A 19,133-nucleotide genomic window follows, 5' to 3' on the forward strand; every position below is an offset into this window, starting at 1 on the left:
ATGAATAAACATTTTCCTTTGCAACTGAGCTTCTGTAAATCACAAAAGGCAGAAGGTGTTTATATGAGTATCCCTGCTAATGACTGTAGAAGATCCACAGCTTATGTATTTTTGTCCACAAAATCTAAACAAAGTAAAACCAAATCTGAAAAAGCTTTTGTGTTATATTAGTGCTGCATTTATCTGATACTGGTAGATGCAAACAAAAAACTATGTGCATTATGAATATACATAATTAACTTATTATATCTTCTTTATCTCCTATTTCTTAAAATAATATTAAGTTAAACAAATTTGACGAATTTCCATTTTATGTAAATTTAATGGACAAGTCATCTGAATCTGAAGTCAAGTGTACTCATAAAGCCTTTGTTTAATTGGACCCAGTTATGACTCATCTATTTGAAGGAGTTTGGTTTGGAGCAACATAAAACAGTTTTTGTAATTGTATGCTGATGACTTTTTTTTGAACATCTACTGAATGATAATAGAGGAACTTTCTAAACTATACAAAAGCTGTTACATTAAACTTATGGCTGAAAATGTGACAATGTCTTTTTAAATTTTTATCTGCCTGTGGTTTTTAATTGTCAATACTTTAGTAACACAGCTACTCACTGTGCCATGGATGAAAATGAGCTTCAGTTAAACCCTTACAAGTTGTTTACTGTGACATGGATTCGCTCACATTCTGTATGCCTTTCTGTCTCCTTCGCTACTGCTTGTTACAGCCTCAGTATACATCTGCTGAATTTGAGTTATAATTTTACGTGAGCTATTCCAATCATGGAAATCCACTTAATGAAAGTTCAATCAGCTTACAAACTACATCTAAGATTATGACGACACCCCAGGTACCGCTGGCCTGTTTTTCAGCTCTTTTCGGCTGTACATACCCCCATGAGTAACGGTGCAAGATGTCATTTTAGATAAATGCCTCCGACAGGCGGGACTGTGATGTAGCTGTCAAGATTCAGAGTCACAGACGTCCCCAATGAAGCCTTTTTGTTTTGCATAGATTGTATTTCTTTTCACAGCCGAGGAAATAATACAGTTGTTGCTTTCAAACTGGATGACAAAAGTGCCTACAGGTACTATTGCTCAAAGGGTAAGTAGATCGATCTCGCCCACATGGAAACAGCAGGCTATTGATTCGTAGTTTATTGTCAGTCAAGGTTGTGTTTGAGTCTTTTTATCCCTGGGTACTTTAATGAAGCGCACATGACAATAGTCTGTACTTTAACAATAGGGAACTCTTTATAGCCAAACAGGTGAAATTAGTCAGACATCACTGCAAAGGACAGTCAGTGCTTTTCACATTAACTGACAGTTGACAACTGGCACTCTACACTAGCATATTATAGGTGAACATAAATAACTATATGTGATTATATGCCACCTGCAGACAAGGGGAGTAACAGTCTTTGTACTTTTCTTTTAACCTCCACTCAATTAGTAAAAAAAAGTTTTTTTTTCTTTATCACCAATCAGCTGATAAATTTGAACTTAATGTATTTTATTGTTTATCTATCCCTGGCTACCTGGCTGAAGCTAACTTTCGTCATTAAACTACACTAGCCAGTGTGCATAATGTACATCATCTGTACTATACTGCATACTGCTATTGCATGTCTATATGTACTATTGTAAATGAGCTAGTAAAAGAAATGAAGTTTGAATTTATGTTTTTGAACTGATTTGAAGTTAAAGGAATACTATAAAACTAAAAAGCAACCGCACGCCACAATAACAGTTCATATACATATATATATAGTACATTATTACTTCACTGCTGCTGTGTATCTTGTAAAAATACACTAAGGGTTGCTGTAGTAATCTGTTGAAGTTGATTAAGAGCTTACCATTGACCTCACTTTATCAGTTCGGCAACCCGTGAGGCTGTATTAGTGTTTGTCTCAAGTGAAAGCAGTCCACGTCATTTGCAGGACTGAATAAAAGGCAATGCAAGAGCCGCATAGAGAGGCACTCTGACATTTTCTAATTCAGACATACTTTTAAACCATGTGTAAAACAGATGAAAATCTTAATAAACCTTTTATAGAAAATGTGTTTTGATGTGAATGTAATCCCTTGATGGATTATTTAAAAATGTAAATTTTTCAGGTCTCCTGTTGTCTGATTTGATTGTCTTATTGTGCAGATTTTCATCTACTGTATAAGGGCTAAGGCCAAATTAGATTCGGTTGCTCAAGGGCAAGCTCTTTATGAAACATGATTACAAAAACTATGGCGTCCTCAGTTAGTCTATATACCATACAAGCTCTGTGAGGTGTTGACATTACGCTAAGGGGTCAAACTGATGTAATTGTGAAAGCAAAACAGGGTCTTTTTCCAGCTTGCTCTGAAGTTACGGGCTCAAATCTGCACACGTGTGCGGCCTTCGACAGCTAAGACATCAAACTACAGACAATTATGGGGCTTGGGAAAACTGCAATTCTCTATAGCAAGTGCTGCTGGAGACCCTGTGAAGATGAAAAATGCATGTCAGTAGTAAAAAAGCTCAGCTCCCCGAGGGGTTCTGAAACTACGAACCACAAGAAAGAGATTAACCAATGCAGCTGTGAGAGAGAAGTGAGCACCCTGTTCTCCTCCGCTCTCCCTCTCAGATCATTTCTAAAATAGTTTATTTTTTAATAAATGTTCAATGACGTGTGATTTAATGGGGCATATAATTTGTATCAACTTGAAGGGCCCAAAGGATGGTTTGTCTCACAATGATAAATCCGGTGCTTTTGAAAGTACAAAAGCAAAGAAGAGAGAAACTGATGCATTTAACAAAACATTGATATTTCACTCTATGGCATTCTTTTTGCCACTAAGCATATCTCATAGCAAAGTCTATGCCTAACGTGAAGCATTACATTCCTTTGTTATTGCATTTGGCAGAATTTGCCTGATGAAAAAGCAGCTACACTATCTTTGGCTCTAGTAATAGCAGCTTATGAGGTTTAACCAAAAAAGATATGGAACCTTATTCATCTACATGTTGGCTTCAAACTGGAGTGGATGGTGTGAAACAAAATGCACTTTCAGGGCCCTTTCTGTGGCTAGGACTTACAAAGATTCACTTCTTTAGGAGGGGATCAACATTGAACATAACTGGAAAAAACCTTCTTTTATATCCATCAATCTCAAGGGGGCAATCTGGTGGACTTGCTGTAAGCTTTGGCCCATCAATCTATCAACGTCAGAGAGGAAATCCAGGGGATTGCTCTTAACTCTGGTCCCTCACTCTCCCATCTTTTGAATTCTTATCTCCCGTCTGGTCAGAGCTGACACAGAACTAACTCTGTGTCAGCTCATGAAACATCAACAAGCTCCAGCGCTCTGTCTCCACCAACACCCCCTGCAGGGAAAAAGGACGGACATTCAGCTGGTTGATTGTCAGGGCCATTATGTCCCCCCCAACACCCCACAGTCCCGCAGCCACAATTCCCTCCATTAACAAGGGGGTTTGCTTTCCACTTCCCCTTTGATGTGTCACACTCTGCTGCGGATTTGTTATTAATACATGTGACAGAATCCACTTAACTGGTAGAGAGAAAACCGGAGCGACAGCAGCTATTCAGCACTGACGCTGCATTCACATGTGTTTCTGAGTGTTCTGTTAATCCACAATTAATTATAGATGAATCCTCATCAGAGAGACATTGATAAATATAATCGACAGTATGTTACACACACAAGAGACTAATCAATAGACCAACTTCAGACAGATATTCTGTATTTAACATATTTGGTAAATACACTTCTTTCTCTTGCTGAGAGTTAGATGAGAAGATGCCACCTCGTATCTGTCTGTTAAATATGAAACCACAGCCCGCAGCTGGTTAGCTTAGTTTAGCACAAAAGACTGGAAACAGCCCGGTGCTGTCCAAAGGCAACAAAACTTGCCTTAGCTCCTCTAAATCTCACTCATTAACAAATTATATCTTGTTTGCTTAATCCATACAAATTGTAAAATTTGTGGGTTTTACAAGGGAGTTATGTGCTGGACTATTTCTTGGCCAGTTGCAGTAACATCTTGGAGTCTTGTCTGGCTAGCTGTTCCTGTTTCCAGACTGTATGCTAAGCGGCTGTAGCGTAATTTTTTATGTACAAACATTAGCCGTATTAGTGGTATCAATCTTCTCATCTAAATCTCAGCAAGAAAATGAGTATGTGTATTTACCAAAATGCCTAACTGTTTAATAATATAATTTTTTTTTTTTTTCATATTTTATTCACAATCAAGTACATACTCAACCACATTCACATGAACTCTGGGTGTTAAAGATCAATATTTAATTTTCCTGCCTTGTCAGAATGTACTCAAAATGGCTTTTGGTATTTAAATGTGGTCAAATTCACGCAGTGATAATTTGTACAGTCATGGACATACAGTAATCCACACAATGTCCACACAGGCAATAAAGCGGGACAGTTATGCAAACACAGATACAGACAAATGAGATGCAAGTCATTTTCAAGTCAAATGTGGATATACAACAACATGATCTCATTAAATTCTGTCTTCAAAGCTAAAATAACTCATGGGGGAAATAATTGCAGCAACAAAGATGAAAACGTAAGCTCCCTTCTCAGTTAGGTAAACTCTAGATGGGCATCAAATACGTGGTCAGAGTTCACTAAGCAGTGATCCACAATAATGTAAAGAAGGGTAAAACCAACTTGCATGTGTGCCGCAGTGATTAAAACCTGCTTACCAAAGCAAGCAGGAGCAAGGATGTTTTTAGTAACTAATGCTCGTCTTTCACAGGTTTTGCCCAACGTAAAGTCTAACACAAAGCGACAGCATAGCTGCAGGTGAAGCTTAGAAAGAGTGGAGGGTTTGTGAGCAAAGTTAATCACATGAGCAGCGGCTCACACATCTGCCAGGTTAATGAGACAACACCCGAGGGAATAATGATGAGTTAACATTCAGCTGCAGGAAGTTTGCCTCCAATTTTACAATCAACAGGGTTGTCACATATCCTGACAAAGACAACACAGATATTTTCTATTTTTTTTCTAACATCCCACTCTTGCACAACATCAAGAGACAGTAATGTACCACTCGTGGACCTCCCAATTTAGACCAATGGAATGATGCCAGCAGGTGCATCCTCACTGTACTGTAGGGCCTATAAACATTGCAGGAGGGACACAGGCTCCGACAGTTTCTCTGTTAAAACCTTTCTGTAGTGAACGACTTTCCTGTTAAATTCACTTTCCTATTTCAAGTCAAGTGTGCCTCACAGGGTTGAAAAACAAACAAACAAAAAACTCAGTTTGAAGGCTACTGGTTTTCTTCCACATCCCAAAACATGCAAGTCAAATAGAACATTGCAAATTGAGTACCGTGAATATAGCTGTTCTTAATACATCTACATGCTTTTCAGTAATGGATTTCACTTTGAATGCCAGTATAAAGACAAAATATAAATGGTAATCAGGGTGAACTGTCGACCTGTCCAGGGTTTACCACACCTTTTGTCCGATGTCTGCTGGGATTGGGTCCAGCCCCTCCTGTACATAGGACAAGCGGTTGACAATGGATGGATGCTAATCAGGCTTCTTAGGCTTGAAATACATACTTTAAACTAAATACTTTTAATCTAATTTCCATCATCAGTCTTGCCACTTCTCACAGAACAGTCATACTACTCTCATCGCCACCTTTGCAAAGTAATTAAGGCAGGACAATTTCATTAATGAATGCCACACTAGTGTAATTTCAATTTCCCCTGAGCATTCATATGACTATATGAATGCTCAGGGGAAATTGAAATTGTTAAAACTGATTAAAAAAAACAAACAATAATACAATTATGATTGGCCTTGCAACACATCAGACACATTTGTAATTTACATAATTCTTCAAATAGTTGCAAGTCTTTCCACAGTAAAATGTTTCGGTTTATTTTTTCTTAGCAAAGTACAAGCACTGTGTGTTTAATACATCCCAATTGGACTTTGTATTGTAGAGAATATAGGCAATATACTCATGGATCGCATTTGAGTGAAATCTGGGGAATAAATGAATGAAATATCACCCCCTTGCCATTATTTCTAATTACACATACCTACGACAGTGGAGTACTTTGCCTCAATAAAACAAAATAACTTTTGTTTGCACAGACTACTCAAAATGCTAGGAAAATGTTACATAGTTAACGTTTTAAATCTCAAATGCCTACAGCCAATTCACATTTTAACTCTGATAACTTTGATCACCTCAACAAATTTCAAATTATGAATTGATTCTACAGTAACATATTTAAAGCCATGCTATTGTGCAACACACAAGTCCACTCACTAGCTTTTTCCTGGACTTCAACCTGCACTTCATGGCATTTGCTCAGTTACCAGATGTCTACTTTCACTATTCTTTGGGCATGACTTCATCAAAAATCCTTTCTTTAAAAACTCAATTCATGTTCACTGACTTCCCAGTCATTTTCCCACAAAAAAAACCAAAGCAACAAGTACAATTCCAAGCCTTTAAGAAATGTACTCCACACTGCACCTTAACAATTTATTTCCTGCAAGTGCGGCAGTGACTCCAGTGCAGAGAGGAATAAAGTTTGTGACTTCAGAACAGCTAATTTGACAAGAATCCACTAAAGACCCAAAATAATCTGCTCTTTCTCCCACTGAAAAGCCAATACTCCATCATGACTACACAAGCTTTTATGAGATCTGAAATGAGGAATGAGACTGTTATCAAATACATTTAGCTCATTTTTAAGAAGCCGGAGGGCGAAATGTACAAGTATGCATTATAGGATGTTATCTAATCTTTAAAAAAGTAGAAAACAAAATACACACAAATCCCCAAAATTAACCAGAGCTGCGTCTGGTGATGCATATCAAATAGCAAATCAAACTGCTACACATTTGGTCCCTTGGGTGAAATAGGACAATAAGAAACACCATGCTCTGAATAGTGTACAATGGACTCATTGTTCAGTATTCAATATTCCCTTTTATTCACTTTCTGTAACATTCCTATATTAAAGCTTAGATTTGAAACAGCATTACTCGTCTTTGGATGAAATGCAAATGAACTTGAGGTTGTAACGTTTGCAGCATTTATGAGCTGCAACACGTTCACAAAGCTGCAACAAAGGCTTCCCTCCGTGCATATAGACTCCCCTTCTATGTCATCTTCCATACGAGGCTCGTGAAGTAAATGCTGTGGTTAGGTCTTTGATTAGATTCCTCGCCCTTTGGTATAATGCACCATCTCCAGAACACCTCTCACCCATGTAATGAGTACAGGAGAACAAATCACACGACGGAAGCAAGCAAGTTCATGACTAATGATTGTAAATCCATTCGGAGGAGATAAACACCGTCCTAGTCAACTGCCTGCCCACAGTCTAAGAAAAGTGCCAGCTTTGTCAAATGTAGTCATGCTCAACCAAATATTAAACATCAAGGGTCTCTTGCTGACAGCAGCCCGGCTGCTCACTGTTATCCTGTTGCCTTATTATACTGAATAAATCCTCTCTATGTCAAGCACCATGCCTGGATTTTAAGACCTAATTTAATTCCAGCTATGTGCAGCTCTGACGCTACAAGTGTGAGGCAGTGATGAACTGCGGTCTGAATGTGTCAGTAAGTCTTGAAACAGAAAAGCCTGCAGATCAAATGTGCATTACTGCTGTTTAAAAAAAAAAAAAAAAACTTACACCCCCAGGGACCCAATAAAAACACAACAACTTCATTTTAAATTAACAATCATTAAATTGTGGATAGGTTTTCATTCAATCATCCAATATTTAATTTGGCCTCCTGGGAAACACTTTTGTAATCACATAATTCGGGGCTCCCCATTCAGTGCATCTAATCGGATCTAAAGTTCGTAATCTTATAAAATGCACATAGAGGGGAGATAAGAGCGCAAAACGGTACCTCCTGAAGAACCAAGATTAGAGGAGCAGCTGGTATCGCCAAAGCTGCAATAGTGCAAAAGGTTCTTGACTTTCAGACATCCAGCATTTTTTGACAAATTACTGAGAAGGCAGAAGTTTGAAAGAAGAAATATCTCCTGAGCACGTGTGCTTTGAATAAATTGCATTGTGCATTATGAGGCAATATTCCAAGGCAGCATAATACAACTGTGGAAATTGTTTATTTTCATCCATCCTCCTGCCACCATTCATCCATATTCCTGCCAGCAAATACAATGACATTGTTTCTGAGACAGCTGGGAAATGTTCTAGTCATCACCCCCAAAACCACATCCTTGCCAAAACACTGTACACTGAGACTGGGAATAAGCCATGCAAGTTCAGACCACAGTGGAAACAAAGGAAGAAAACAAACAGAGAGACTACTTTGAACACTTGAGTTAAATAGCTAAATTAATGATGCCATGTCACTGTCACGTTAGCAAGGAAAACTAGAAAACTTGGCTTTGGGCTGATGCTGAGGTTTGAATAATGTCACATCAAGGTTAACTTAAAGTGTTGAAAACAAATCATTGAGAAATTACTGATTTGCAACTTTAATTATGTGATGATACAGTGACTTTTAATGACTCAAGTTAGAATATCGACCCAGTCCTCATGAAAAAGATGAACAAACATTAATTTCTACAAAAATAAAATCAGGCATCTTGAAAGAAAGAGTCCAGTTCCTCCGTCATCTCGGCCAAACCCTGGGGGGCGTTTGTTGCTGCCTCTCGAGCTGCACTGGATCCTCTGGCAGCGGAGTTTTCCTGCGACCTCTGTGGAGTGTCCATCTCACGCTTTATGTCCTTGCCTCCGCCCAAAATTTTCTGGCTCTCTATAAAGTATTGGTTGGGGTGATTGAGTGAGAAACTGGCGTCCTCAATCTGCTCAACAAAAAAAGAGAGAGAGAGAGAGAGAGAAAACACAGAAGAGGAAAGACGAGAAAAGAGGAACACAAATCTTAGTTCTCACAGAAGTGGCAGGTTGGTGGCATAAAAGGTGACCTAACATTGAATCAATCAGTGTAAGATGATTATGTAGCATCTGCCTTATTGGGGACAGTGTGGAATGGTTTGTTAAATTAAAAACAATTTACTAATTTATTAACAATGAGGACAGCCGTCTCTAATCGCCAAATAAGCGAGCTAAGTCCCCGGCTAACTATTCCATCAGCGCACAATGAAAAGATGAAATGCCCTTTCAGGAAATAAAAAGTCAAAATCACTCTTTGTCAGTAAAAACCTATGAATCCATTAATAGATGAAGCTCGAGCTCTTCCTCTTTCTGTGACCTTTTCCATAATTTTTAAACAATAGTGATTGATGTTTTCTAAACCTTTCATTTTAAGAGGTAAATGTTTGAAATTACTGTGATAGATTTGCACACAACAGTATGATCGTCTTCCATTAAATTAACGTCGGTAAGGAGACATTTCACATTGCTATTCCTACCTGTTGAACCGCATGAGTGAAGAAAGTAATTGTGTCAAATATTTTTTTGAAGCATGAAACACTTTAAGGAAAAATACGTAGGGATTTTACTGCTTGCTAGAAAAATATTATAATATATCTGCAGTGGGAGCTGAAAGGGATGTTGATCAATACTGACTACTTCTCCAGCTGCTGAGATTTATCACTTCCCAAAGTGAGCCTGAACGCTAACACATAACGTCCCTGCTTTTATCAGCATAGTAGCTTGGTAGGAATGTGAATTCACTGTGTACAAATTGCCCTGTGAAGCAAGTTAATTAATTTTACACATGACTGCAGAACACAACATCTTTGTTTGTTTCATCACTTGTTTGCATGGGCTAATTGAATATACATGTAATGACTGTACGCAAACACATGAGCCCAACATTTTTCATTAAAGTCAATAAGCAGCGAGCCTAGCAGCACAGAGTCACAACGGCATACTCTCCACAGAAGGGTTAAAGGAATATAAGGAATAGTTTGATATTTTGGGGAAAATGCTTACTTTGCTTTCCTAATTAGTTATGTGAAAAGGCTGATAATGACTCGTCTCTGCACATTAAGATGGAGGCATGTGCGGATTATCTTAGCTTAGCTTCTTAACTTCCTTTAAAACCACAAATTGTCGTTTTTACATTTACGTTTGTGTATGAATTTAGCAAATTACACACAATGTGTTAATTAGTGGCCTTTAGAGGTGCTTGTACTTTAGTGGATTTTTAAAAAATGTTTCAGAAGAACCAGGCTAGTGTTTCCTCCATTCCCAGTCTTTACGCTATGCTAAGGTAAGCGTCACCTAGCCCCATACTTACTGTACAAAAACTGACGTTGAAATTATCATCTCATATAACTCTCAGCAGTAAGTGCATTATTAATGTAAACATGCCATGGCCACAAAAGTGTCCGTTTCTGTAGTTACTCTAACAATTCAACCACCTCCCACAACTTTAATGCTGTTTATAAATGGTGCATTAGTTGATGAGCTGTGGGTGTCACTATGTGTGATGCTATTTTCCAAGGAGTTGTTCATATTGTGTTTGACAGCGTGTAGTATTTTCTATTGAAACTGAGTTGTTACAGCACGTGCGTGAGTTTCTAAAATCACAGCAGTTTACACTTTGGTGTTCCCAGTGGTTTGGTGCATGATATTGCTTTAATACTGTGGAGTGACGCCAACAACTGATGCAGAGTCCAACCTTGAATTTTTATGAACCGATCCAACATGTAAACTGTGTGCCAAACTCAGCTGAATGTCACAAGCAAATATATTGAGTTTAAGTCCCCCCCCCCCCATCACTGCTTTTTTTTCCCCTAATACGAGGACCTTGAGTGTGACTGAAAGGGAAGATGACTCAAGCATGCAAACTAAAAAAGATTAAATAAGTATCCACAGGGGACAAAATAGATCTGAATGCTATAATAAACCTATAAAAATTAAGTGGCTATGACAGCCAGCTAATGATGGGGGGGATGACAGTTCTGGGTCTCTGCACGTTCATGCATGACAAGTAAAGACCAAGCCCCTGCCTCTGACACAGGTAGCCCCGGTTACTCCCTGCTTCAAATCAAATCTGCACTTACATTGTGTGTCAGCTCAAAGTATTTCTGGCACGCCAGCTGATAGTGCATTCCTTTAATCAGCTCCAGGATCTGCAAATAAAAAAAGGTAGAAAATAGAAAAAGAGAAGTTCCAAGGTTTAAATTTGACTTTTTTCTTAGTGTTAAACTGTTGCATTTTAGATACTGACAGGACATTAAAGAGCACACTGTCATCATTTTGTGGTGTTGCAGGCCTGTATTCAAAATTGTTTTAATTGGCTTTCAGTCAAATACCTACCCAAACATTCCTCATAAATCATAATGACAGCAGTGAATACATCCTTCAAGAAATCGATGCAAATTTAATGAAAACAGACAGGCTTATTTGGGGCTAATTTAAATATTCATGCCTAAGTCAAGTATTTGTAGAAAAAACGTTGGCAACGATTACACCTTCTAGTCTTCCGGTACATCTCAATTTTGAGATTTTCCAATTCTGTCTGTTCTTGTTTTCTGAAGCACTGCAAAGTTGAAAATGAGGCGTGAGCAGACATTTTAAAGTCCAGACTTTGGTTGGGTCACATAAGAGCTCCCACATTCTTGTACCAAAACCACTGTGGTGTTGGTGCGACTGCATACTTAAAAATAAATCCAAGGTCTTCAGCACTCACTAAGAGAGAGACTCTTATGAAGAATCTGCCTGTACCTGGCTCCCTCATTACTCCCTATATTCCTGAAGGCTGCCTCCAGTGTGATACTGCCACAAGCATGCTCAACACTGGGGCTGCTATTAGATCTGTGATGAGCTGTTCCCTATTTCTGCCAGATATAGCAGTTTTTATTATTCTGTTTAATAAAATACCAGTAACATTTGCAAACATGTGCACTAAAGACAGATAATAAAGTGCAAACACTAGAAGTGTACTGAGTTTTATTGCTATTTTCTCTCATGCAAAAGGGACAATTATAACACTGATGTAATATCAGTACTTGACTTCCTATTTGTGAGCTTTACTCTGGAGGGTCCTTAGGGCAATAGAGAAACAACATGTCAAACCTCCGCTAAACACCATCTTTACATTTTTAGGTCTTTCAGAAATTAACCACAATAAAGCAAATCATTATGATTTTGATACATTGTCTATGTAGATTGCCACGAAAGTTTGTACAGTATCCTAATCACTTTTGTGATCCTGACTTTTCATCTAGCGCCATTATCAGGTCATTTTTTGAATTTGTCCAATACATGTACTTTATGTCTAATGCTAATAAGCAAATGTTTATTATGTTAACATTATTATTATGTTAGCATGCTAACATAGTAAACTAAGATGGTGACCATGGTCAACATTATAGCTGCTACATCAGCATGTTAGCATGTTGAGCATTTTGTTCAAAGGATCGATGCAAGTACAGCCTCACAGAGCCGCTGGCATGACTGCAAGATGATAAGTTTTGTTAGGCTGTAATCTGAAAGCTATTATTAGCACAGTCTCTGTCAAAATGTTTATTCTTCTTAACAAGTCTGCCACAGGTTGGTATCTGCCATCTGCCATGCAGTTGTTTAATTCGGTCCTGCCAATACTTTTGACTTTTGTAGCTGCTATATTGTCTACTAAGGATGAAACTTTATCAAGACTCAATGTCCAAGGCCGTGTCTAAGACCAACTGCTCTCAGCCACTGGGGGCCTGGTGCGTAGTACCATTTGCCAGTTTCTGAAATAGTTTTTTTATTTGGCAGATTTTATGAACCCATTCACAAAATCATTTTATATTTGCTGGCTAAAGGGCTATCCGGCCATTCGAAAGACCTACACCTGCAGACAGGAGGGCACCCACCTGATTGACTCCACTGGGAGAAACCTTGTAGAACTGAAGCTTCTGCTTCAGCAGTTCGGGGTCACTGTGTCGGAATGGGCATCCTACAAACAGAAAATGAAATTTAATTAAAATAAATATAAATAATAGTCTGACTGATGGGAGTACACTGAAATACTCAGCATGTGCATGTGAACACTATATATGTCAGTTGTATCACTATTACCAACATACATTGATTGTCTAATAAAGTTTCTAAATTCAACTGAGTTGCCTGCCGACCGCCATTAAACTAAACGAAGAAGAACAGAATTGCATCACGCCCTTGTTAACTTCATTGCTCATGGTCAATAGGTTGCTTGCTAGGATGGCTGAAAGTCTTGGCACCATTTTACAAAAGCCAAAGATAAGGAGGAAGTTCCATCCAAGTTAATTTCTTGTAACGGGGGGAACACACCGCCAGTGTTAAAGCACTTGAACGTTGCGCATTAGTTAAAGGCAAAATGCAGTACTTTTGACTGCTTTTGAGCCGGAACACCGCCAACTCCGGCTCCTCCTCCACTCAAGGTATGCGTGCACCCCAGCTTTGGAGCAACTGATCTTTGACAATTATAATCCATAGACCGTCCATCCATAATTTTCGGCGGGGTACCTAATTATGATGTCAAACTTTTTTCTGCTTTTTTAAGCAGCCAACGTGCACCAGGAGATACATCATCTAGAGGGCATGATTAAAGGTTTTTACCCAATCAACTTATTCATCAGCAGTCTTGCTTGTTGTTAGTATCTTGGTCACATGATTTGGTTCAGTTTATCTGTTATTGTTTAGTCAGCCTGATCAGTCATAATGGCCGCCAGAGGTGCAGTAATGAGTAATGTAATGAGTATATATTATATATTACACATTTATTTTCAATAAAAAAAATGTATAAATTAATGAATGTATATATGAGTATTGTCTTAATATGCTGATGAAGAAAATATAGTGTAATTGTGTTTGTGGAGTTTTAAACTGGAGGAAATGTTAGTATGGATATACATAAACAGTAGGGGTGGGGGGAAAAATTGATACAGCATAGTATCGCAATATTTTCCGTGGCAATATTGTATCAATATACAGATGTCAAGCATCGATCTTTTATTATATAAATAGTACATGAGAATTTTACTTTTTGGTACTATAATAATAAAATCTATTTCTTTTTCAGTCCATGAGAAAAAGAGTTGGGAAAAGGGTAATGAATTGCAAAATATCACAATATGTTTAAAATCGCAATAATATCGTATCGTGAAGAAAGTATCGTAGTAATATCGTATCGTGGGGCCTCTGGTGATTCCCACCCATATAAACAGATATTATCATGCACAGGTATGAAGATTATGACACTATAACCATATCGTTTCCTGCAGGGCATCCCAGTTAGCTCATTTTATGGCAGCAGAAAGGCGATTAACGTTACAGAAGTGAGAGACAGGATGAGAGTGATAGAGCAGTGGTCCTCAAACTTTTTCACATCAGGGACCCCCAAACTAACACAAATTAGACCACGATCCCCCATTTGATAAGATTATAGTGTAAAACATCCAAGCATTAACTTGCAAGATCAAAAGAATTGGAAAGGAATAACATATTGATGTAATATGATGCAAATCTATTGAATGGTTGTGATATTTACTAAAGGTAGCACGCTAACCAGCTAACTTTTGTACCTCAAGAGTCACTACGGTGTTCAGTATCTGTATGAGCAATCCACAATACCTAAAACAGGCGGACTTTTCATTTTAAGATCTACACACACACACACACACACACACACACACACACACACACACACACACACACACACACAGAGTGGCATAGTTATTTTAAAAACTAGTTTGTGTGGAAGTGGTTCTGACAAACAAGAATGTATCTCTTCTCTTCATGAAATGAAACATTCAAATGTTAACTATTTTGACCTTAATAGGGCAACATATCCTGGGAGATACAACTCATAAAATCTGAAACAAACAAAATATTAAAAATACAATAATAATAAGGTTTTACTTGGTTGCAAATAACAAATAACAACATTATGATATTTTTTACAACTCATTTTCCACTTCTGTCTGCTTAAGGGTTAAATCACATTTTCTATGGGCCAAACAACAATTGCTACAACAGTTTTACTGCGATTTCAATAGCCTAGAAAAGTATCGACAGTGGTATCAATAGAGATTCAGATCATTAAGCAGTCTCGAAAATGGTATCAATATTAATAAAAATGATACCCATCCCTACTTATCACATGGGTAATGGCTTCCTCCAACTGCCGTCAACTCACCGTGATGGTCGCCTTGGCTGGGTGGGTTTGATAAAATCACCTTCATGCAACTGTAGGGGGTGTAGTCTGCTCGCTTGCCTTCTTTGCCAAACATGTGGCGAATGCCGTAGGCATATGCTTTGTCAAACTTCAGAGGGAAAGAAAGGGAGAAGAGGGGAGCGAGGAAGAGAAGGCATTAGTGAGGATGAGAGTGTAAGAGGGACAAGGTTGGGGTGAAAAGAGACATTGTCATACATCATGTCAGTTTCGACAGGGTGTTTTCCTCAATGAAATATAGAGCTATTAGAGAGAACCTGCTGTAGAGGTGTCGCCACACTTGAGATAGTTGAATTATGGATACCGTAATATGGCCATCTTTCCTTATCATTGCTTTTGCCCCTTGTCCTGCAGAGCACTTTGATACAATATGAAGAGTATGTTTTAAATAAAAGAATACATTTATGAAATCCAAATACGACGTGCCAGTAGTGTAATGCGCCCACCTTTCCTACCTAAAAATGCAGCACTTCAATATTATACCAACTAATACTAACTAATACCAACATACCGGTATATTACCAACTCTTGTTTAAATTCACATGGGCATGCATATAGTCCTTGTTAATGAGCTTGTATTGCGCTGAAACAATTAGTCGATTGACAGAACTCAATTTACTCAAATACTATAAATTTTAAAGGTACTTTAGCCCCTTTTCCACTGCACGGTACGAGCTCGACTCGCCTTTTTTTGGTTTTCCATTGGGCAAAAGTTGTCGTGTACCTACTTCCAGGTACTTTTTTTTAGTATCACCTCCGTCAAGATTCCAAGCGAACTGAGGCAATACAAAAATGGGACGTGAAAACACAGCAGACTACTGATTGGTCAGAGAGAATGGTCACTATTCACTGAATCATCATTGCACGCGCCAGCCAGAGGCCAGCAACAGAAAGTTTTATATTTCATCACTAAATCCACTTCTGAGAAGTTTTGAGCTGAGAAATCAACTGTGTAGGTTTCAGATATTGACAGTTTAACGAAAAGTGATGGCTAAACAAAAACGTGCTTGAAAGTTTTCAGAGTTGAGAAGCGGTGGTGGGGGGGGGAAGCCTGCGGCAACCCACGGGACGAGGTCACGGGGCCATCCAGCTGCCCGCTCACAGAGCCCTCTGGTCTCACTGTTACAGAGACCGCTGCAGCAACAACGGTAGAGACATTCTGAGTAATGTTGAAACTTTTAAACTTAAATCAAGAGACAGCTGTGTGTGTGTCGCATTGAATATTTAGTCGCGGCAGTTGTGTGTGGCGTTACTAAGACGACTAGCTATCTACAATGGAAAACAGAGGACGGCGGGCTAAAACCGAGTCGAGTAGAGTCGAAAGCCAGGAGAGTTGAGCTGGTACTGGTAATGGAAAAGCGACATTTGAGTAGTTCCATTTTATGTGAATTTACACTTCAATTCCACATTTCAGAGAAAACTGAAACTTTTTACTCCACCACGCTGACAGCTTCAGTTTCTAGCTACAAAAAAACCCACAAAAAAATAAACACACTGTACAGTTGCGCCCCTTGTGACATTTCAGAAGTCTATGAGTTGTTTGCAGTTCCAATAAAGACGCATTTCTCCTGTAAACCTCTCAGATTATTTCATTTCATCATATTTGAGGCCAAAAATGGTAAAATTATACATTGTTTGTCAAAAAAGCAAAGACTACAGAAAGGTCCTGGAACCAATATAGATTTTTGTATCAGAACTTCACCATGGAAACCTAGGACCAGTGTATGCTGGGAAACGAAAAGAAAACTGCCATGCTGTGATCTGCTACAGTCATGTGTGAGCTCTCCCAGTTTCTGATTTGATTGCTCTTCATTCTCCCTCTTTGCTTAGGCAAGTATTTTTCATTGTGTTAAGTTATCACCTATTTTGAGTTTCTAAGAATATTGTGATGGCTAAGACGCTAATTAGTTTACGCTAGGCTAAGTTAGCTTTATGTTTCATTGCAGCTAGCTCGGTTGTGCTTTATTTTATAAGCTACACAGCTACGTTAGCTAAGCGGTGCTGCTTACCTTCATACTGTGTGTCTAGCTTCTTTAATGATATAAACATCTCATTGTACTGTTACAGTTTCACAAGATTCCCAGTAAACTTCATGGAAGTGAATCACCTGTGTCCTGGAGTTTCTTGGGAGTGTTTAAACTGAATGGAAATGTAGCCCATGACATCTTGTTTTTCCTTCATTCCTTGCCCATTTCACAACCTCAGATTTTGCAATCCCTTAGAGGAGGGGGGCTGACCTTCTGGTTAGGACTGGACTTAAGTAACTGGTTGCATCTAAAGCAATAAAAAGTAGCAACACCTCAACTAGTTTTATGCTGCTTACATGTCACATTTGTTTTTAGGATATTGTGAGGGGCATTTGTCACCATTGATAAAAATAATCAATAGTTGCAGCCATAGGCTTACATATGATCTCCATTGTATTTAAATACAATGTAAGAATACATAAATAAGAATGTTAAGTAACTGTATCTTTATCTGGATTTAGTTTGTTTAAAAGTAAACATCCTTTTTTGATTTACAGTACAGCTCCAAGTTATTACTGACAAACAAATCCTAACTGCATTCACAGTTGGACAAAATTAGGCCTTGCCTAATCTTCTTCAATGTATCTATAGCCACAATGCAGCAAGGCTTGAACTTAATCAAACTATGTGAATCCCTGATTTAATATCTGGAAAAGCTTATATGATCTCCAAAAAGCAAAACATTAAAGTCAAGGACACAAGTGAACTGTGTCAATCCACTTTATAGTGGCAGACTTCTGCAAAGCTTCATACCATCTTCTGTGATCGTTGATGGGGGTCATTCTAAACCATCTCCACTGCGAACTCCTTTTATATGTACAGTGCTCATGTGCGACCATTAAAAATGAATTACAGGGACCCCTGCCTCTAAAATCAAATGGCAAAATACACACAGTGCGCTTCAACAATGGCAGAACACAATCACCATGACTGCACCCATCATAACACATTAATGTTGCAATAAAACACTTAAAGTTGCTAATGTGACAAGCTGCAGTGGTAATTTAAAAATCCATAAAATGTTCTTTAAGTACAATAAATCAAATATTAATTATGGAGAGCTTTTAAGGATTCAAGAGGCCATTTCCTGATTTAAGACCCCCCTACTCTATTAAAATGAATCTTGAAACTCCACTGGCACTAAAGTGTGTTTAATATGCATTATGTGAAATAATTAGGACATTAAAAAAATCCTATGTGGTCTTAAAAAGTGATACAAAGAATTAGAATTTGATAACATTTTTTACTTCTTTTTCTTCCAGGTGAGACTGAGATGGTGTAACTCACAAAACATTGTGAATAAATATCAAACCGCAAATATGGATAAACCTTAAAACCAACACTAACGTGTAAAAACATTTGATTGAACAGTTTGACTTGCCATTTTCTAAAGACATGATTTATCCTCACAGTCAGACAAACTAGTCCCCTTAGCAGATGTTGTACAAGGCATCCTGCAGTTCGTTTTTAACTCGTCCTATTTTTTTCCTCACTCATAATGACTGCAAGTGTTCATTTCAATCACCAACTGTGTTCCAACACTTCAGCCTGCACTTCAGATAATCCTGGATATACTCTGATACAGCTGACCTCCAAACTGAGGAAATTCAGAAAATCAGAGCAGAGAGTCTACACACAAGCACAAAAGATGCATTATAGGAGCAGCGCCGCAGCACATCTAGTGCACATCTTGGCTCATGGGGCTACATCACTATAACATCCCTCCACACTCTAGGACACATTCACAAAAACCTGCGGCAGTGGAGACAGAGAAATAGGACACAATCAAAGGGATTACGTACGTGTGTGTGTGTGTGTGTGTAAACTTGGCATGGCTTCTTAGGCTCAGTCCATAGTGACTGATATGCCTGTAGCTCCAATTTCTCATCTATGTAATACCATTTAAACACTTCCCTTTTTAGTTGCACTACAGGCCTTTTCAAAACCTAAAAACAA

General features: G+C 38.4%; 1 protein-coding gene across 1 annotated transcript in view; it reads right to left on the bottom strand.

Moving 5' to 3' along the window:
- Positions 1 to 8,121: 8,121 nt before the first annotated feature.
- prim2 (DNA primase subunit 2) overlaps positions 8,122 to 19,133 on the bottom strand; it is a 35,369-nt gene continuing 24,357 nt past the window's right edge. Inside the window, exons 11-14 of the mRNA XM_038737674.1 lie at positions 15,115 to 15,241; positions 12,812 to 12,894; positions 11,015 to 11,083; positions 8,122 to 8,845 (exon numbers count right to left, since the gene is read on the bottom strand). Of these exons, the coding sequence (XP_038593602.1) occupies positions 8,618 to 8,845; positions 11,015 to 11,083; positions 12,812 to 12,894; positions 15,115 to 15,241 (507 nt within the window). The 3' untranslated portion in view covers positions 8,122 to 8,617. The remainder of the gene's footprint in view (positions 8,846 to 11,014; positions 11,084 to 12,811; positions 12,895 to 15,114; positions 15,242 to 19,133) is intronic.

Source organism: Micropterus salmoides, unplaced genomic scaffold, assembly GCF_014851395.1.
Source record: "Micropterus salmoides isolate LMB-PRFRI ecotype aquatic unplaced genomic scaffold, ASM1485139v1 Ms_hic_scaffold_22, whole genome shotgun sequence".
NCBI classification, from domain to species: domain Eukaryota; kingdom Metazoa; phylum Chordata; class Actinopteri; order Centrarchiformes; family Centrarchidae; genus Micropterus; species Micropterus salmoides.